The following is a 20,474-nucleotide window of genomic DNA, read 5'->3' on the forward strand; positions in this document are numbered from 1 at the left end:
TGGAGATGATGAGTCGGCAGAGGTTACGCACCTGGTTGCGGGGAACAATGGTGATTCGAGAGTGCCCCACCTCTGGGGCCTGAGCGGGATGTTAACGCCCCAAGGACGATACGGCCCGGGAGGAATATGAGGGCACGCTTAGAACAAGAACATAATGGAGGGGGATGAAAGAGAGCAGTACATATTCAGCCTAACCAGATCGATAGATCTGTTCAAAATGGCACTGTTTCTATCCAATGCTGCTAATCAACTACGATTGGGTCTGCCTGTGTGGGTCCAGTTGTTGGGATTTGTGTAAGAGAGCCTGTTCTTGCTGTGCGAGTTCTTCCTGTTCCCACTGTCTCTTCAGATGTTCCTCTTGTGTCTGTTGATAGGACGGCGGTTCATCAAGGGGTGTCGAAGCAGTCAATGGGGTTGCCGGCTCGCCCTGCGATGCCGAAATCTCCTGTTGTAATTTCGCGCTTTCTGTTTTCCCCAACTTGTTTCCTTTCCCGCCACTGTCTTCGCCATCAGCTACCGCTGGCCTGATGAAGGTGAAGTCCCCAGGTAATTCGGCCTTCTCGTGAGCATCGAGTTCCACTTTGCCTGTTTCATCAGACATCTCGACGCGATATCGCCGCCCATCGATCTCGCAGATGGCGTTCGTATCCATCAGCACCGGCGCGCCTTTGTCTCCCTGAGTGTCGTCAACAGCGTTCTGTGCTTCATCCTGACTACTGGCCTCTTTGCCCTTGTGTAATCTTCGGTAATACCAAAATACCAGGACTGCAGCGATCAGAAAGAGCACGCCGCCAGCGACGCCGACGGCAATGCCGATGATGGTACCTTTTGACATCTTGTCCTCTTTTCGATGGACGCCCGGCGGCACCCACGTCACATTCTCTAACGGGCATGTTAGCCCCACATAGCACATATATATAGATAAGAGGATAGAACTAACCGGGAATAGCCTGGTGCCGACAGTCGTACACCCCGTGGCACTGCGTCCCATCATATACATAAAGGTTCGCTCGGTATTCTTGCCAACAGGTGAAGTTCTCATAGTCATTTCGTCCAACACCAGCAAATTGGCCCTCGGGAACCTTGGGTCCTATCGAAGCATTGAACCACACTCCTGTTGTAGAGAACTGTGCTGAGGTGTTGGCGTTGACCCAGACCCTGGTCTGGTCGTAAGGAGTATCAACGATGGCGACATCCTTCGGAGTCCCTTCGAGGCCATCCTCGTAGTAGGCCATTTGAGAAGAGAGAACTTCACTTGCATCGCGACAATCGGCCAGTACGATGTGGTCATTCTCATATCGCTTGATAATCGGCTTGCTGACTCGTGAAAGCTCATTCAGAGCTTTCTTCAATTGTTCTGCTGGTTGCAAATAGGTAACAGGGTCATGGACCGCAGCAGCAGCGGATGAGGGCAAACCGTATGTAGGGCTGAGGAGCAGGCATGCTGCTATCATCCGTCCTGTGATGTCAAAGAAAGATGTGGTTCCGAAACAGTACCGGCGATCAATTCCGGCGATGCGACCCATCGCGGACGGTTGTGGAGAACTGGAAATTCGGGAGATGGACAATCGAATGCAGAATGATCGGAGAAGTGGAGGCCGGAGTATATGCCGATGACCGGTGCACTCTGAGAAGCCTTGATCAGGAATGGTCCAGAGGCCAGATGGAAAGGAAAAACCGAAAAAGGTAGCGCATATACTATCGACCACTAACGTTGCTTCTATCGTAGCGGCCCTAGAGCTTCCACACTGTTAGAAAAGCCATGGTTATGGAGGTATCAGAGGGAAACCGTGGGGAAGAAAGAGCGGGAAGAAGTGAAATCTTATCAGGTCAGACTGGTGTTGCATTTTAGGATTTTGGGTCCTTTTGGAGGTTGGGGGGAGCCCTCCCGCCAATGCATGCTTTGCAGCAGTCCTTCTCGCTGGTCGGTCGCGAGAAATTCAAAATACCGGGCCAATGGGCTCCTTCTGCTGATAATCAAATGCTGACGGCCGTGTCTCTGAACGGCCATTAGCGGGCTTGGCGCCCCGGCTCCAACGAACAGTGTTGGGGAAACTTTTTGCGGCTGTGATGCAGTCATCTTCTTCGTATCCCCCTATGCTCGCAGCTGGATACCGACTGACCCAGAATCTTGCGCGACGCGTTTGAAAAGATTGCAAAGCTCTTCCGACAGCACCTTGTTCAAACGAGATTCCGACACTTTCCTTACTATTTCGGAACAAAAAGGACCGTTGATAGCACTCACAAAAGTCCCAGAGCCTCTTGAGTGGTTGCGCCCAGGCTTTCTGTGAACTCGAATGTTATGCCATACTATATCCAAGAGTGTCTGGGACCCAGACAGCAAAGCAAACTGGATGATCCGGTTTGGTCCCATTAGTAGATTAGCTCCCAGTTCCTAGTGACAGAAAAAAATATGGACCAGAGGTTGTGACTCCCAGCACTCAGCGGGGCCATTCTGAAGGGTTCACAGGACTTAAACTACCACAGTTGCAGTCGTTTTAAAGATGGCCCCAGTCATCTTTGGACAACTGCTATGTTAGTTGAACTGGATCTGTACCGTCAATATAACTAGGGAACCGGTTACCCTATTTTACTTTGGAATAGACTCGTGCCGGGGCACGGGTGATGCAGGGCCGACCAAGCAATCCTTTTCTATGCTACATTATTGCCAGTCTTTCTTGTAACATGATGGCATCGCAGTGCGGGCCGTGGCATAGGTATCGCTCTTCCCTACGCGTCTAGCTACAGCAAGAACCTGAATCAATGAGAACGATGTTACACTTATCAGCCCAGCAAACATTCTGCTTATGTGTCCAAACTCATGTTTCCTTTAACGATCTAATCTGAACTTCAGCATAATCCAGAAACTCAAGATGATCAGACGCTCAGTGGACGATTATGAGCTGTCCAAGACCAAGGCAAGCAACTCTCGAAGAGAATACTGCCATCAACTGTTTCTCAGTTTCACCGAAGGAAGTCATATGTCGGAAACTCTCTGTTGTAGTAGGTAACCTAATCCCGGTCTTCTGCTAACAGCCAAAGCTACAACATAGTAGACAGTAGGAAGTAGGCGGTTTGCCTTCAACCAAGTAGGTGGGTAAGTTGCTGCCTGTAATTCAAAACCTGTAAGCACGATCGTATTTGAGGATGGTAAGTAGACTCACAAACAGTTTCGCGTCTATTACGGCGTTTCTCTGTAACCCAAAGCGTCACGAAATAGATCTCTGTCTGCCTCCAACAAGATGCTCAGCAATGCTTTTTATTTCGAAGAATTCTTGAAGAATGCCATAGAACATGAGCTCCGCTCTATACTTGCACGCCTTTGCAAGAAACTGATGATGGATTGGGACATTCTGGTCAAGTACTCCGCCAGTGTTGTGCTCAACAAGAGCACAGTCGCACGGCTTTGTCATCTCTTCTTAATTGTGGTGAACTTTTTTGAGAAAGCGAAAACAAGCCAGATGCTTGTTGATATCATCTCCAGGTTAGCTCGCAACCTGCTCTCGGCCATGGCTGTCGAGTTGTCTAAGTTCAAAATGTTTACTAATATAGTTCTCATTCCGTGTTCCCTAAACTAGGTGTTTTTGTAATGGATGAAGAAAGCGATGCTTGGGGAGACACACCCGACTTTCAAATTGATGATTATGTTAAGAATCAAGAGAATAGCCTTAATGGCTTTATGTGGAAGTGCTGCGAAAAAACGGAAGCACCGAGGGCTGCAAATTACTGCTCATGTGCCTGTCGGGAAAGATGGACCTGGAAGGAGGATCGACATGATGGAAGTACTCTAGTCTAACAGGCGGTTAGTCCACTGTATCTATTGGAACATGATGACAGAGTTAGTGTCGTGAGTTACGTCAGCGTTTCATTGGTGGCGGGCATGAGAAGTAAACCTCCCCGTCCTTATTCCCATCGGGTTGGTCCTCGTCATGATCATCCCATATACCAATACTACTGCCCCTCCGTCTTTCATGTCTTAATATTTCACATTTAAATAGCGTCAAAAAGATCACCCTTGTTCGATCGACATCAGCTTGTATGTTACAACATATGTGCAATCTGTTCTGTTTCTGAAACAGGATAGCTGGGGCTCCTTCTTCATGTGGACAGCTTCTATATTGATAAGCAAATAGGAAACGTGTGGCCCGTGGTCACCTGGTTCTGTGTCGATGTCATCGGGTGCACTCCTGACCCACGATGCAGTCTGGTCCATGGTTTCTCTATTCTCGCTGTCAACACGGGCAACACGAGACATGCTCAACACCTGACATACCTGAAACTCTCCTCCTACTGACGAACTGAACAACATTAGCCAGCAAATCGTTAGCCCGCTCCTTGTGCTCATGTTAAAACGGAAGGAGTCTGGTCAACCGAAGACAGCGCGAACCAGAGAACGGAAGTGCAGGCCACCGCGTCCGTCCCCAAACAACTTCAATTATGTCAACAAAGAGGACAAAGAAGATATGTGGGGTATCAAGATCTCGGTAATGTTTATGTGAGGAAGATATCATGGATTATTTCCAGTTCCCTACAGATCAGGAGCTTCCCACTCCGGTTATCCGCCTCTACAAGGGTGATCACGCTACAAGGTTTCATGCATATGTATCTTTTTTGGAAGCCCGACAAGTTCAAGAATATTAGGCGGAAGTACAAAGTACAGCTGCCAGACACATAGCCGTTTTGCTATAGATGGGGCGAGCCACTTGACCCAAATTACAACCGAGGGCGGATCCGCCAATTCCATCCTGGTCACTCGATCTTTGCAACCGTTATAAGCCGTCTGCTCATTGCATCTTGACCTTCGATATTCTTTATATTTCGTGACAAATACCCACCCCCAGTTAACTTATGATATACCTTAACCATTCTATTATGCTGATTGGTGTCACATGGACACGGCAGTTCAAGGAAAGGGATGTCCCCGACTACCAACACAAGGGACACCAGAGACAGGATGATTGTGAGCGGCACAAATATGTGGTTGATCCCGGAAGAAATCTAGAGCCGGGTGACCGAAAAGAATGAGCCATACGGCCGAGGCATGATGAGGATTCTATAAAGGAAGCTACTCGGTCATGATGAACTTCCTTTGGTTCCTCCTCTCCCTGACACAAGGACATTGAGGACCAAGAAAGATTATTGCACGTAGTAATTGACTTCGCTGTGCACCCCACATTGCCAGTGGCCATCATCTAACCCATTTGACCTATTGTCGATCCTTGCTTGCACCAGACCAAGTCACTCGTTATAATTGATGACCCTTCCTGAGCTCTTTACTCTCCTCACGAAATTAGCGAAACCTTCCAGGCCTAGTACCAATCATGATGAATATATTTAGAGTGCTGTAACGATATCGGCATGGATGCATGCGTGGTCTGTTAATGCAAAGAGAGTTGAAGAGAATGATGCTGTCGGGTTTGAGGATGCAAACAGCGCTGAAGCCGAAGAAAGCTCTAACGTCCAGGAAAGTTCCGAGGATGATACCAACGAGAGCTCCTCAGAATCCATTATTTATGATGTGGATGAACTCTCCGAGTCGGATGGGGATATCAGCAAAATCAAATATTCTCATCAATCACGCAAGGGGCAGTGGTGAGATCTATGCTTGGTGTAAATCGCATAGCCATCTAGTAAAGCAATGTTAGGGAACATCTATTGACTTATCATATGATGTATGATCATTTGAGGGACTTTTAGCTGTGATATCTTCTACGCTTCGATCTTAGCATTTTTCCTCTTGTCCTGTTAACAACGTCGCCACTCTCTTTTTTTGTCCATTGGCCTATACGACTAACAGTATAAATTAACGAAGAATGTAGATCTCTCTGAAGAGGAGAGAATAGGTAAGTTTTACACCCGGTAGAGGATAAGCCGGCATTTTGCCATTCCCCGACAAGAAATCCCCAAATTTCTCCATGTAAGTCTCAAATATGAATAACAGAAGCATTAGGCTGCACGGAAGCCAGTGTACCCCCGTAAGCCGACGTTACACTATTGAAATCCCGTATACATTGAGTGCCATTGCTTCCGGCGCAAAACATACAACCGACATTTCAAATTGCCTTACCCAATCTTCCGGGATTTGCCAAGTCACTCCTCATGGCTTAATACAAAACCCGCTCCACGAAACCCAATTGTTCGTTGATCTCTGGTGATCTTCGTAGCTGCCATCATTTTAGCCAAAGCATGTGCAGTGGCTGATCTCATTATCATAACTCCGATCCACAATGGCCCGGGATTGGGAAACGCTGCTTTGCCCAATATGTAGTGATTAGGGTATATCGGAACAATAATGATCTGGACTTTCTACTTTGAGAGCGGTACTGTCCTCTAAAATTCTGCTTGCCGCCATAACTCTGTTGAAAAGCCCCCTGCACCCCTATGGACTTTGAAACATGATAGCCCAGCAAGCAAAAGGATCTGAGCCATTGTCAGGGCGAAGCCCAGCGCTTGGAAAGCATCATGCACTACCGTCTACTGTCATTCATCACTGCCTCGGTGGCTCTTCAAGCCACATACGCTTCCCCGGCCCTATCTCCTGAAGTATATGATTATATTGTTGTTGGAAGTGGCCCTGGAGGGGGGCCTTTGGCTGCTGAGCTTGCAAGAGCTGGGTACCCTACACTACTAATCGAAGCAGGTGGCGATGAGGGTGAGAACCCTACGTACGCCGAAATTCAGCACTTCAATGAGGCAGCCAATGACGAAGCTACGCGCTGGGATTTCTGGGTTAAGCACTCTGACGACCCTGAGCGTGAGGCCAAATTTGAACATACTACTTGGGACACGGGCGATGGGACTTTCTATGTTGGCCTAGATCCTCCGGAAGGTGCCAAGTATCTTGGAATCCAGTATCCCCGTGCCGCCGTTTTGGGCGGGTGCGCCATGCACAATGCGGGAGTATGTTCACTGCCTGCTGATGACGACTGGAACATTATTGTCAACAAGACTGGTGACACGAGCTGGGAAGCAAAAAACATGAGAAAGTACCTCAAGAAGATCGAGAAGAATGAATATCTTCTTCCTGGTAACCCAGATCACGGCTATGACGGTGAGTTTCGCTACTTTCCACTGCTCCGTATCTCCCATATTCATGTCTGATGATGTTTTTAGGCTGGCTATCAATCACTGTATCAGATGCCTCGTGGGCCAAGAATGAGAGCCTGTCGCAGACAAGAATTCTTAAGAAGATTGCGGAGCTCACGGGTCAGGATCCAAAGAAGGCAGCCGAACTTGTGAGCCGCGACATCCTCGAGGTTGGTGATGATGTCGACGAGACAGTCTCCTTCTATAATATGGCTTTCCACGCGACCGCCAAGGGAGAGCGCAGCAGTCCCAACAGCTACATCCGCGCGACACTCGCCGACCCAGCTGGTTATCCCTTGACGGTCAAGCTGCACGCACTCGTCACGCGCGTACTATTTGACAACGCCACTCTTATTCCAGGCAGCACCCCACGTGCTATTGGAGTTGAGGTCATGACGGGTCCCTCACTCTATCGTGCGGATCCTAAGCATGTCCCTGGAACCAAAGGTCCGATTTCTCAGATTTACGCCAAACGCGAGGTTATAATTTCAGGTGGTGTCTTCAACAGTCCACAAATCCTCAAGCTTTCTGGAGTCGGTCCAGCTGAAGAACTTAAAAAGTTTGGAATTCCCGTCGTTGTTGATCTTCCCGGTGTGGGCGAGAACCTAGGCGACAACTACGAGGGCTCTCTCCTTGGAATCGCCTCTTCCCCAACCAACAATGCCGGCCAGATCACTCTCCTTTTCCGCACACCGAATGCGCCGACCAAGAAACGCAACATATATGCCTGGTGTGGCTCCTTCTCCTTCGAGGGATTTTGGCCCGGATTCCCAACCTGGTATGGCAACAAGGTGTACACCTGTGCTTTGGTCCATCTGGCGCCCAAGTCACAAGCTGGCAGTGTCAAGCTTCGCTCTGCTAATCCGCAAGATACACCCGAGATTAATTTCCGATTTTTTGAGCATGGCGGTGACCACGATCTCCAGGAACTCGTCGAGGCGGCAAATATTCTACGAGAGGCGTGGAAGGCAGCGGGAGAGCCTATGGCGCCGATTGAAGAACTGCATCCCTGTAAAGGCCCTGTGCAACCTGGGAGCGAGCGGTGCAGCGATGAGGAGCAAAAAGAGTACTTTAAGCTACAGGCATACTCGCATCATGCCTCGTCGACTTGTGCGATCGGAGGAGATGACGACCCAATGGCGGTATTGGATTCGAAATTCAGGGTTAGAGGTGTTAAGGGATTGCGAGTCGTTGATGCCAGCGTCTTCCCAGTTGTCCCAGGCGCGTTTCCCAGTTGTCCGACAATGATGATCAGCGTGAAGGCTGCTGAAGATATCATCGAGGAAGCCAGGAGGACAGATAAAAAATTGTGAAAAATAGCGAAAGCACGGTTCTGTCCTCATCTCACTGAAAGGGTGTCATCGAAGCTAGCGCTTGGCCTGATTTGTATCTTCATTACCTGTATTGTGGCTCTACTAAAAGCATTCCTTCCAGATATATTATCTAGGTGTAGCTTTTAAAAGTTCGAATCGAAGGCTATGCTCTATCTTTAATATGCTCTCCACATCGCCAACTCATCATGACTTAAAGTTTGGGATTCTTTTTCCTCAGAACCTCTGGCGTGACTTCCCTCTTCCACTCCTCGTCGATGATCATTTTTTCCCTTCTGTCAACCTTAACCCACCTCTGCTGCAAGTCGTCTTGCTCGTTCCTCCACCTCTGAATTTCCTGCTTCAACCACCCGCTGATTGCATCCGCTGTCTCTCCAACCTTCTCCATGGCCACCAGATGCCCGCAATCTAGAACTACCTCTTTTACCCTTCCTTCCTTAGCACCCCCACTTCCTCCCAAACCAGACCCTGTCCTTTCCAACTTGAGTTTTCTTTGATCTGGAGTCGATGCGTCCGACTTCCCACCAAAAATATACAGCACACTAGGCCTAACCTCCGGGAGCTTCTTGAATGCATAAACAGGCTCGGGCCGGTAGAAAGGATACCCCTTCGGCGGGGCCTTATCGGTTTCCGGATCACGATCAATGATCTTGCCGTTCGTCTTGCGGAACGTAGGGCGAAGGAAGACGAACAGTTCTTGGTGCTTGGTTGTCGTAAGTGTTACACTGCCCGCGGGCGCCGAACCAGCTGGGTACAGTTCTGTGGGTATCTCGCGCAGACCGTACTTCACCCAAAGATCAAAGACGCGAGGATCCCAAGCTTGGTAGAATTTAGACTGCAGGAACTTGGCCTTGGCAGATTCACGAGACTCCCAAAGGTCGCGTCGCATGGTCGAGGCGATGGCAGGCATGATACCTGAGTTGGACCAGAGTGGTTGCATAATGGGGTCGATGAGGATTAATGAGTGGAACAAACGAGGGTTGGAAAGAGCGAGGAGAGTGCTGGATGGAGGTCAGTCTTCGATCAGCCTAAGAAGAAACATGTGGTCACTTACAGTTGGGCGCCGCCCATGCTATGACCAACTCCCACCAAGGGGTGAGGCATTTGATCGCTTTTCTGAGTTATCAAGGCCAGAATATCCCGGGTATTATCCCACCAGCTCGCTAAAAGGGGTCAGCAATTTACTGTAGCCCGTGATACATACATTTACGGAGACGTACGATCATTTCCAAGAAGCTTCTCATTTAAGACGCCCGACTGACCCTGATTCCACATGTCCGCGATCCAGATGGAGCGGATGCGCACACCACTGTTGGCAAGCCGCTGATGCAGGTCATCCCAAAGAGGCTCATACAATTCCTGGTAAGAGTGTCAGCATGTTCAACGCAATCGCTCTCTGGTTAAGGCGACGTGCCTTGGGAAAGCCATTCGCATGGGCGCCGATGATAGTGACATCTCCGAGTTGCGGGTTGGGGTTGTCTAAGGGGATGTATTGCTTGACAGCTAGTTTGATCTTTCCAGCGTCAGCATCGCCGTTGACCGTAGCCGTGGCATACTCGCGCGTGTGGGCGCCGTTGACGATGTGCTCGACAATGCGAAAAAACTTCATCGTAACCGCTGCAGTCGTTCAATTCCTCCTGAAGTCCAAGCCTCGCAGATACAATGCAGGCGCAGGTGTAACGTTCGCGTTCAAAGAAACAACATAGATCCGAGGTACCACTCGTCGTTATGGCGGGTGATGTGGATTGAAATGCTGCCCAGGCCCTCCCCAGCAGCCGGGGTACTATGTCCCGAGATGGCCATCACAAGAACCCTGCGTCTACGCCGCGACAATCTTGCCTCGGTCGAACAGTGGGGCGTTATCGGTCGCACTGCTCCACTCGGCTATACTTCTCCGCATTCGCCTGTAAGAAACAGCCGGCAGCTGATCCGCAACTCCGCAACGGGCTTCGACTAACAAGGCCAACAGCCGCCTTCGCGTCGGCCCGCATTCAGTAATCCTTAAATCGTCGGGAGAACGACCAAAACAGATGAAGCCGGGCTGGTCAACTCTCCATGAGACAACAACGTTGCATTCGACCTCCACAATTGCACTTGTGCAGCGTGGCGTTGTCGAATCCGACCTCGACATTCGGTCCCTGCAGGAGACCGCAACCTTAACTCTTATAACGTGGCTTCAGAGCCCTGATTTGACTATAAGCCCTCCTGCCCGGCCTGCTGTGTCTTCCTGTGGCTGACATGTCACCGCTGTCACGAGCATTCAGGTAACGAACGAGAGGGTCAAAATGGCTTTAATTACCAAATGCCTCTTCGTCTGTCTACAAGTGCTAGAACTTTGGGAAACCAGACCCATCCCATGTAATGCCATGACTATGACCCAACATATCGACAGATAACCCCAGAACCAAAACGTGGATATGGCCGATTGCCCAAAACGAATGCTCAGTTGCTCACACCCTCGCAAATCTTTTTAACGCTGATGGTTCCAGCTTCACAAGTATCTTCCAATCCCATCATCCTCTCTTGTTTCACTATATCCTCCACTTTTTTATACTCAACCGCAACCTTATCCGTCTGCACGATCCTGCCCAGTGGCAGCTCCACCTCTTTTGTTGTACTTCCTCCTCGGCTATGCCATCCGCCACCAGCTACACTTGTCCTGTTCCCTCCGGAGGTTCCAGGCCTTATTCCCGTAACACTATTGCTTGTGCTCCTCGTCCCAAGTAAGACACTCAGCCCCGCGAATCGGCTCAAACTATTCGTTATACTTCTCGACAGCTGCCAATTTTCTAATCTACTTTTGCTACACCATACTGAGGAGTCCAAGCCCCCACCTCTCCCATGGTTCCTGCCTTATCTAAGTGCGTTGCCCTGACTCGTGCTGACTCTCATGTTCTTGCTGCCTATTTCTGCCATGCTGAGGATAGTGCCTGACCTAGCTTCTGTGTAAATATTTCCAAGCTTAGAGCTGTGATAGAAGTACACCGGTGCTGGTGGTGGCCTCAAGTCTCAGAGCACGCAACATCGGGACGGAAGCTGCAGTGATAGTGATGGCCGCCTGTGCTGCCGCTAGGATGACAAGCATCGTGGTCGACTCGGTAATTGTGGACTGTGAGATGGACGCCAGCTGTGTGATCTTAACGATAGACGCAATTCCAGCACTGCCACTGTGTTGACTTCGTGGGTTATCACCACCGCCATGGACGCATGGTTCGATTGTCTTACGATACTCTCATGCTCATGGCTACCAAAACATTAAATTTCTCTTTACGATTCACCGTCAGATCTGCAATAGTTTTCCAAGGAAAAAGCGCTAAGACGATGTCCATAATCCCGGAGTACACTTCGCAGCGCTTAGCAACCGTCCTTTTTGACTCATTTCAAAGACTGAATTGACAATTGCAAATATGTTGCAATGAACCTGAATCTGTTTCGAGATGCGACTCCTGGGACCCACGGCCGCCACAACTTGACATGTAGGTATTGTCCCCAGGTCAAAATATGGCTCCCCCAAAAACAATGTTCACCGTGAGGATGATCCCCACCACCACAATGTTAACCCAACCGGACGATATCCGCAAGATCGTGAAGTCAAATGAGGTCTTGCTCCATAGAGCTGCTAGAATGTAGAAGGTGCCAGCAAACTTGAATATCATGAGGAAAATCTCCAAGTTATCGAAGTTGAACTGGGACAGAGGTCTCCCAAATCCCAACTTCACACGCTGATATGAACATACAGTGTGCTACAAGAGAAACCTAGATATACATAAGTTTTCTTCATTCTCTTCTGGTGTTGAGTTTATCAGAGATCAACTTACCCATGACAGAATGAGTAGATGGCCATCCCACCATAGCCCTCGATGTCTCGAAAACTTGCAATGCACTCTCAATAACAGGAATGATGCGGATAACGCAGTCAAGAACCAGAGTGTACATTTAGTTTGTGGGCTAGAGTCGGTCGTCGGTGGTAGTCGAGAGACAAAAGCGCCACTCCTGGAGGTTAGACGAGGCTTCAATCTCTCCATCAGCTGCCTCTTTGCTAAATGTTATTGCGTGTTTCTAAGGATACTTGCTTCCGATAGGCAAAGCTGGACGTGTGAAATGTAGTTGGCGGGAAAAAAACTCGTGGACATAGGAAGCGATCGCGTGTTGTTAGGCTTCAAAGGCAAGACTTTGTTGATCCAAGGATGCTCCCTCCTGAGCTCACAGAGTTCGTACTCCTTAGAGTCCTTCTAAAACATGAGACTTAGGAGATCAGCGTTTTGATCAAGACATCCCTTAAGGTTTTGCAACATGTCAACGGACGGAAGCCAAGTCCTTAGTAAAAAGGGCGCAAACAAACAAGCAATGGACAACAAAGAAAAGAGGCGTCTAATATCGGGTTGGAATGAACTCGCTCTAATCACACAGACTCATATCATAAAGTTATTAACAAAATTTCTGCGTAAGCATACGAAGTTGACGATCTCACTCGCAGACGATCTAGACATAAGATGAGTGCCAGCAGAAGAAATAATGATCATCGTTAGGGATCCAAGTTACTCCTACAAACGAATATCTGAGACAAGTTACTATCATTCGTTATCTTCTTACCAAGACCAGGCTGCAGTTTCGGCCTACCCGACTCTCTATTTTGCAAGAAACAGATAGACAACTCTCGATTGAGGTCATGCAGATCCAAAGCGGCAAAAGTGTGGATGCACCCGGGATCGAACCGGGGACCTTTCACACGCGCAGCTCAAGATGCGAAGCGAAAATCATACCACTAGACCATGCACTCATCAGTGGCAGGTGGCGTAATATTGATTAGTATATCATTGTTTATCATCATATCTTCTAGTTGCGAGACCCATCAATATTTGATTAGAAAGCGTGCTAAAATGGGAATTCTCGGGGTAGCAACTTGGTGGCCTGCTCATTCAGCTTATTGGACACGGCATATCTAAATCGTTGATACTGCTGGTAGCTTAGTGTATCTACAATATATCGAACGGCTCAAGTTCATGCTCCGTAAGAGTTTTTCGGACTCATTAGCAATAGCAGGAAGCTTATGGATGAGCAGCTAGTGATCATAACATAAATAAGTCCTTCCTTCCTTGATCTCCTTCCTATTTGCAGAGTGGTACTCTACAAAGGTTATAACCAACTTGGGACATGTTCCCTCAAGTGTAAAGTGGGATCAACTCAGGGTTTTGATCGCGTGATTCACTGGTCTGTCCATCTACTTTTCCTTGATTCTCAACCATGTAAACATCAGGACTCGAACCTCATGACCGTCTATCTGCTCATTTAGCGGTTCCCCGTATCGAGACTAGCCAGCAATGTTAATCTTAGTGCCGTTGAGCTTTGGGGAAAAGGGCAGCAAGCCCGCTTCGACGCAATCCCCATAATCTTCCACCTAAGCATCCTTAAGAACTTCTTAGAGGCTGCTAGCAACTATAGCTTGGCAGCGGTGTCAAAATCCACGCATTGACCTTACTTTTAGCATTGGGGACAGTTCGGATACTCCTTTTCTACTTTCATCATGGAGCACTGGCTGTCTACCATTAGCATTTCCAAATTCAACGCCATCAGGGAAGGCACACCAATGGCATAGACCATTCTCGGGAACGGAATGATCGCCTTATCATTCGGGCACCAGTCACTTCCTGCATACACATTTTTGCACACTTGGTATACCGTCCTGTCACACCAATTGACAGTAACCACAACACAGCCTATTCTGCACCAACGAAGCTTGGGATAATTTACTCCCTGTGGTTGCTTTCCTCACCTCAAGAAGTACATCAATAAACGCCTCTTTCTTAAGCAGAGTAGTTAGATTCGTTTCAAGTTTTCTCAGTTGACGGGACTCCGCTCGTATCCACTATGCACACATATAGTTCAAGCTCATGTTGCTTAGCAGGGGAGTGTCAACGTAGATTTCAGCATCTCACTCTTATCTCAAAATATCTGGCGTTGACCAGACAAACTGTTGGAGCTGTAATGATTGTTTCCCAGTGATTTGGAGGGTTGGAATCTTTTTGCTTTGTCATTGTACAGGTCTGTCAGTTCTTGGTGGTGACTGTTTTGGTGGCCATATTTCAAGGCCAGCCGGCACGCTTTATCCACGTCACGAGCAGCAAGAATTAGCTGATCATTGTACTTGGCGACAAAGTCTCTGAAAAGAGATTGTGGGATCACAATGGAATGAGGGCTAAAGTGAAATCCAAGGAACCTACCAATTCCTTGGCATCTCGTTTTCAGAAGTAACGGTGTCTTGTGTGACCACAACGAAGGGAATCTTTCGCTGTATCAGATTCATGGTGGTATCGATGACACCGGAAGCCAAGTTTTGACATTGTTTCCCTCAATTGGATGAATGTATTGTATTGAAGGGCCACGCCTGTCATATGGGCATTGCAGTCCAAGAAGAAATATCCTTGACAGCCGACATATAGAACACCGGTGACACAAGAGCTGAGAAGGGCAAAGGCATATCTGATTGGTAGAGCCCAGGAAATATTGAGGGATGGCAATGATGAGTTAGATAACCTTTCCACGCTGAGGAAAACCCCTGAAGATCGCAGGAGACCGCGAGGTACTCACAAGGGCAAAGGGGTTTTGTAAAGGGACACGATGAAGGATTTCTCTTAGTTTTCGTCTCCCGAACACAAGGACACTGAGGATCAAGAAAGATTATTACACGTAGCAATTGACTTCGCTATGCACCCCACATTGTCAGTGGCCATTATCTAACCCATTTGACCCATTGCCGATCCCTGCCTGCACCAGACCAAGTCACCTGTTACAACGCCAGACGAAGCGAACATTGGTGATTTTTTCATAGTTGGTCGATTCTTTTACAAAGTACTACAATTGAGAAGATAGAGACAGATGTAGTTAAATATATTTATTAAGCCTACTAATTTCTTATAGAGCATGTCTCATTCTAGAACCGCAGCTAAGTCTTTTAGAGCGATCCAAAGCTAGAACAAGCAACACACTAGGCTTTCTACAACTGGGCTGTGAAGTCCCGAAACACTAAGAAAATACTTGGCTATGAATCAAAGCCAGCGTTTCCCATGCAATAACTGAATCGGTTTCCGTAGCACTGCCATCATATCTGAAAGCCGTCTGAGCCTTTTCCCTTAGGTTTTAACTCATAACTTAGGTAGGCTAACGAAATTATAATTCATACTCATTGATACTGTCTTTAGCTTTATCACACAATGCTTACTCCATGACAGTTGCGCATGGTCGTCCATGTACATAAACGAGGACCCCTGTTGTGAGGGGGGAATTCGGGACTACTCTAGATTATCAAGAGCTTCCAATTGTCACCCCGACTACGAACCTTCAACGTCAAAAAGAACGATGCATCTGAGTGTGAAAGCACCCGATTCAACTGGTCCACCATGCCTCCCTTAGGGTCAGCCAGCTATGTGCCAAGGCCTGGGGGCTCGGCCTCAGGATCGACCCAAACAAGACGGAGGTCCTCTACATTCCCCCCCGCGGGGCCCGGGCGAAGCGAAATAGGATAAACCCCTCCAGAATCTCGACTCAGATCGAGGGAGTGTGCCTCTCCCCGAGCAAGTCCATCAAGTGGCTAGGAGTCTCGCTAGACCCCAAGCTCCGCCCTGCAACCCACGCTGCTGCCAGGGCATCGGCCACGGCCTTGGTGGTAGGCCTGGTCAAACGCCTATCCAGCACGAGCCTTCGGGGTTTCCCCCCATCGGCAGGCCCCAATATTTTCAGCACAGTCGTCACCCCCTCTCTCCTGTATGGCATGGTACAACCCGAGACAGGCCCAACTAGGGCTGGGGTTAACGGTCGCCCAGTTCCATCCAGACTCACGACGGTTTGGTCGTCTCTCGCCAAGATCGCGAACGCGACGCTGAGAGCGATATTCCCGGTGTGGAGAACGATACCGACCCCGACACCGTGGCTCTGGTGGTTGGCTGGTGTGTACCCCGAGTACCTGCATGACAGAGAGCGGGCACGGTGCAGAACCTGTATCAAGATGTTACCGGCTGACCACCCTCTGTATGTAAGGCTTGCCCGACCACCTTACCGCGGCTGGTCCCGTTTGCATCAGGCAGCTTTTGGTCTCGAGGCTAGGCCCCAGTGGGAGCCCAAACGCCTAGGCGTTAGGGCGTGGCTCGGCCTCCCCCCCCCACGAAGCTCCCAAGAGACGCTAAGTTCCTCCCCCTGACATGCGTGGATGGTGGCGGGCTAACAAGCCTGCCTCGGCCCTTTGGGATGGACACACATCCAAGCCTTTCCTCGAAAGGTTCTACCGGCAGTGTCTCTCCCGGTGGCTGGCGGAGGCTTCGGGCCATGGCGACTTCTCGGAGTACCATGTGCGATTCAACCACCCCCGGGGGCCGCTAAAGGACTGCCCCTGCGGCAGAATAGTGTCTAGAGGCTACTTCTTCACCTGCTCCTCGCTACCTTTAACAACTGCTCGCCGGCAGGATGGACCCGAGGGCGTTCTGGTTCTCTTTTCAACTATTCAAGTCCAGGGCCTCCCAGATCGAACTCTGGGGCCAGGCCTGGGATGCCGCCACGGGGCGCCTTATCCCAACGTTGAGACCCCTCCGCTTCCCCCTCCGTCGCGACCCCAGTCCCACAGGGGCATCGACCCCGACATCGATTCCTCGGATTCGGAGTCTGAATTGGAAATCCACATCCCCAGGTTCGTACAAGTGTGAACCTCCCATTCAACCCAGGACACACAACACCCCAGCCCCCTTGGCTTACACCGGTTTTGCCTCAAATTCAGGCTTTCCGTCGGCGTTACTTGTATATAGGTTAGTTCAGTAGCTATTGCTCGCCGTCGTCATGTGTACGACCTAGCACCCTCAGGGGTGGGCCCGGTCGAAAAATAGAATAATGATAATAATAGTCCCGAATTCATTCTTCATTGCAGGAGCTTCTGTTATCGCATTAAATATATATCCAAAGATACATATATGCTAGATTGTTATCCGATATATGGTCAAATGATGCGTAAGGGCAGGGTTCACTCCTCGATTATCATATATCTGTGGCTCATCTGTGCTAATATAAAATGCCAAGGTTTGTATGCAGCCTGACTGCTCTATGAAGCGTCTAGTGACAGACTTCGCGGTGTAGGTTGCAATTGATCGAGCTAGATTCCTTTAGCATAAAAAGTTTTCCTTCCTCCCATGGCCGAATTGATATATCTGAAAGAAATTTCCTTGACGCTTTCGGTTTCGTAGTTGCTTCTGTCGAAGCAGGAATGTTGTTGAATGCTGAACCATCATTTTCTATCCTAAGCAATTCCAAAAAGGATCCGGTTTATATATCAATCTCCCTCTGGGGAAATACTTGGTAAATTTCTATGCATTCGCTTCGGGGATTCCTGAGAAATGAGTTCAACCCCTTGTCGTAATTATTTGTTGGATGTAAAAAGAAAATGATGAATGTGGATGGAAGTATTTACTTAGGCGTTGCCCTGCAGAACACGCGGCCATGAGGGAATCTGTCAAGCACAATGGGTGCCGCAGAATAACAACGCTCTACCTTATAAACTACACACGCTTGAAGGTGGATGAGCATGGCTCTTATTTAAGGTCAAGTGTGCACCTGACCCCAGTCGAGCCCGGGCTGATTGAGGTAGGTCAACGGTGACCACACCGTGGTCACTTGCAGCTAACATTATTGCATTAACCTCGGGGAGTTGTCAGGAGGGCAAGTGAGCATGCCTGACTGGGGTTCTCAGAGAAGGAAGAATCATTCATAGCTTTCATCCCTTATCCACTGACCTTCGATAGGTCCTAAGGAAGTAGATCCATATACCTAACTGTAAGGCTTTTATCCCTTTCGTCATGTTTTATATCAGACCCATGATAAAGTCAGGCGATGAATCACCTAAATTAACAGCTGTGACTACCTCTTCCATGAGTTCGCTCACTGCCCCTCCATGTGTGGAAGGTACACGTGCTCGATCCGATCTCTCAAGACCCTTTTTGCTGACTCAGGATCCATGCGACCCTCCGGACCAGCCCTCATGATTTTCCCAACAAGGAACATTAATTTGCCCTGTGGGTAGGCTTTGATTTTGCCTTGTTTGAATCGCAAAAACTCGGCCAAGACTTTGTCCTCACCCTCAACTACCTTATCTGCAAGCTCGGCATAGTCTTGTTCCGACAATTCGTTGAACCAAAGATCGTCCGCCTCGATGGCCTGAGTGACCTTACCACGAGGTATTTGCCCGCGGAAAACAGCCCACAAAAGTTCCTTGGCTACCTTGGCTGTTATCTCTCGGCGGTGCAAGTGGAACAGGATGGCAGCCAGGTCGACAGAAGGGACATTGCACTCTCCATCAGGTGTCATGCCTAGATCAGCTGAAACTTCAGTAAGCTTGCCCAGCTCGTGAAGGCACCAGTTTGCGGCGAGAAGGGCATGACGTTGACCGGCCGGTGAGTCGGAGTTGGGAGAGGCACTGCCGGCGGCACGCAGACGCTCCTCCAGCGAGTCCAACACGTTGTAAAAGTACTGGATTCGAGCGCCATTATCGAGTTGAATGAGCGACATCGCATCTTTGGTCGTCAGGCCGTAAAGCTCAATTAACTCATCGATTTCGGCATCTGGCAACACTCCCAAAGTACCCTTGAGGTGCTGGACCAGATCCTCTCCGATTACAACGGGGCCGAGGTCTGGATCAGGCATATAACGATAGTCAACTTCACCTTCCTTTCCACGAAGACGGCGAGTTTCGGTGTTCCCGAGTGACCATCCACGAGTCTCGCCCAACACGACACCGCCAGCTTCCAGAATGGCAATTTGGCGATCGCGCTCAGCAATGATGGCATCCTCCACGGCCTTGAAACTGCTCAAGTTCTTGATTTCCGTTCTTGTTCCCAACTTTCCTGTTGCAATGTCTTGAACTCTCCTTACTGACACATTGATGTCAGCACGCAAACCACCCGTCTCCATGCCCGACACACATGCATCGACCGAATTGAGTAACATCTGCACCTTCCGAACCAGAGCAGCTGCTGTTGCTGGGTGGTGTATTTCAGGAAGGGTGATGATCTCAATTAGTGGAACGCCGACTCGATTGAAATCTAGCCAGTGAACGTTGCCTGGCACGGCGGTCGTCTTGGCTGTGTCTTGTTCCATTTGAATCTGGCGAATTCCGATCTCGATGCATTCTCCGTCCTCGGCAGCAATGCCATCACGAGCATAAAGCATAACGCGGCCATCTCGGGCAAAAGGGTGGTAGTACTGGGTAATCTGGTAACCGGCGGGTTGATCCCAGTGGAAGTAGTGCTTTCTGTCGAAACGACTAATGGGCTGGATAGTACAGTTGAGGGCGAGGGCAGCACGGACAGCGGGGATGAGTGTCTCTGCTTGAAAAAGTGGCTGTGAGCCAGGCATTGCTACATCAAACAGGGCTACATGGCTGTTGGGTGTGTCATTAAAGGACGTGGCTGCAGGGGAAAACAGCTTGCGGGCGGTGTTAAGTTGGGCATGAATCTCGATGCCCACCGTCAATTCCCATCCAGGGACAGTCTGGTTGTCGGAATTCTTTTTCTTTTTCTTTCCTGAAGCCTTAAGAGCCTTGGCTTGTTCCTTGAGCTCTTTGCGGAGGGGCGTTAAAGGGACGTTCGCAGGTGCAGCACCGGCTGGCGTGTCGATCTGAGTCGAAAAAAATCGAGACTGGCGAAGAGCTGATGTTGTCGAGATGCGGGTAATACCGCCTCGCAGACATCCTCGCCGGCTCAGTTGGCCATACAGAAGATATCTGCTAAGTTCCGCGGTTGGTATACGACCCATTGTTGTGTCCTAGAAAATCACCAAACTCACTTTTTGGCTGGCGACTACACGTCATGGCTTGACGAAATTCCGGGTGTGTAGTTGCTGATATTTTAGTCCCACATGTAACGTCTACCAGCTGTTATCGGCTGCCAAGGCGCACTGGATAGGAAGGGAAGCTCCACCATGTACCCCGTTTGAACAGAGTGCACACCTGACCCTGTCATCACGATAAGCTGCAGCTCATGTTGACCACCTTCGTGTCTCAAACGGCACCTTTGACACTTCCAT

At 49.3% G+C, this 20,474-nt stretch overlaps 5 protein-coding genes and 1 non-coding gene across 6 annotated transcripts; 2 read left to right on the forward strand and 4 right to left on the reverse strand.

Annotated features, from left to right (window-relative positions):
- Window positions 1–250: 250 nt before the first annotated feature.
- CTHT_0000440 (uncharacterized protein) lies at window positions 251–1,526 on the reverse strand (the record flags this gene model as incomplete). Its single annotated transcript, XM_006690536.1, has 2 exons — window positions 251–882; window positions 941–1,526. 2 exons carry the CDS (start codon window positions 1,524–1,526, stop codon window positions 251–253), a joined length of 1,218 nt encoding a protein of 405 aa, XP_006690599.1.
- A 4,936-nt stretch (window positions 1,527–6,462) lies between these two features.
- Window positions 6,463–8,399, forward strand: CTHT_0000450 (uncharacterized protein; the record flags this gene model as incomplete). The annotated part of the gene is made up of 2 exons (XM_006690537.1): window positions 6,463–7,051; window positions 7,138–8,399. 2 exons carry the CDS (start codon window positions 6,463–6,465, stop codon window positions 8,397–8,399), a joined length of 1,851 nt encoding a protein of 616 aa, XP_006690600.1.
- Window positions 8,400–8,610: 211 nt separating this feature from the next.
- Window positions 8,611–10,026, reverse strand: CTHT_0000460 (uncharacterized protein; the record flags this gene model as incomplete). The annotated part of the gene is made up of 4 exons (XM_006690538.1): window positions 8,611–9,418; window positions 9,472–9,580; window positions 9,638–9,776; window positions 9,871–10,026. 4 exons carry the CDS (start codon window positions 10,024–10,026, stop codon window positions 8,611–8,613), a joined length of 1,212 nt encoding a protein of 403 aa, XP_006690601.1.
- Window positions 10,027–13,111: 3,085 nt separating this feature from the next.
- Window positions 13,112–13,197, reverse strand: CTHT_0000470. The gene is given in 2 exon segments: window positions 13,112–13,149; window positions 13,160–13,197. It is a non-coding gene; the product is annotated as a tRNA-Ala (tRNA).
- A 2,617-nt stretch (window positions 13,198–15,814) lies between these two features.
- CTHT_0000480 (uncharacterized protein) lies at window positions 15,815–16,611 on the forward strand (the record flags this gene model as incomplete). Its single annotated transcript, XM_006690539.1, has 4 exons — window positions 15,815–15,828; window positions 15,951–16,080; window positions 16,248–16,360; window positions 16,452–16,611. The coding sequence occupies 4 exons, from the start codon at window positions 15,815–15,817 to the stop codon at window positions 16,609–16,611; spliced, it is 417 nt and encodes a 138-aa protein (XP_006690602.1).
- Window positions 16,612–18,332: 1,721 nt separating this feature from the next.
- Window positions 18,333–20,204, reverse strand: CTHT_0000490 (glutamyl-tRNA (gln) amidotransferase-like protein; the record flags this gene model as incomplete). The annotated part of the gene is made up of 1 exon (XM_006690540.1): window positions 18,333–20,204. The coding sequence occupies one exon, from the start codon at window positions 20,202–20,204 to the stop codon at window positions 18,333–18,335; it is 1,872 nt and encodes a 623-aa protein (XP_006690603.1).
- Window positions 20,205–20,474: the final 270 nt, after the last annotated feature.

The sequence above is a fragment of the Thermochaetoides thermophila genome (assembly GCF_000221225.1).
Source record: "Thermochaetoides thermophila DSM 1495 unplaced genomic scaffold scf7180000011801, whole genome shotgun sequence".
Classification (NCBI taxonomy): domain Eukaryota; kingdom Fungi; phylum Ascomycota; class Sordariomycetes; order Sordariales; family Chaetomiaceae; genus Thermochaetoides; species Thermochaetoides thermophila.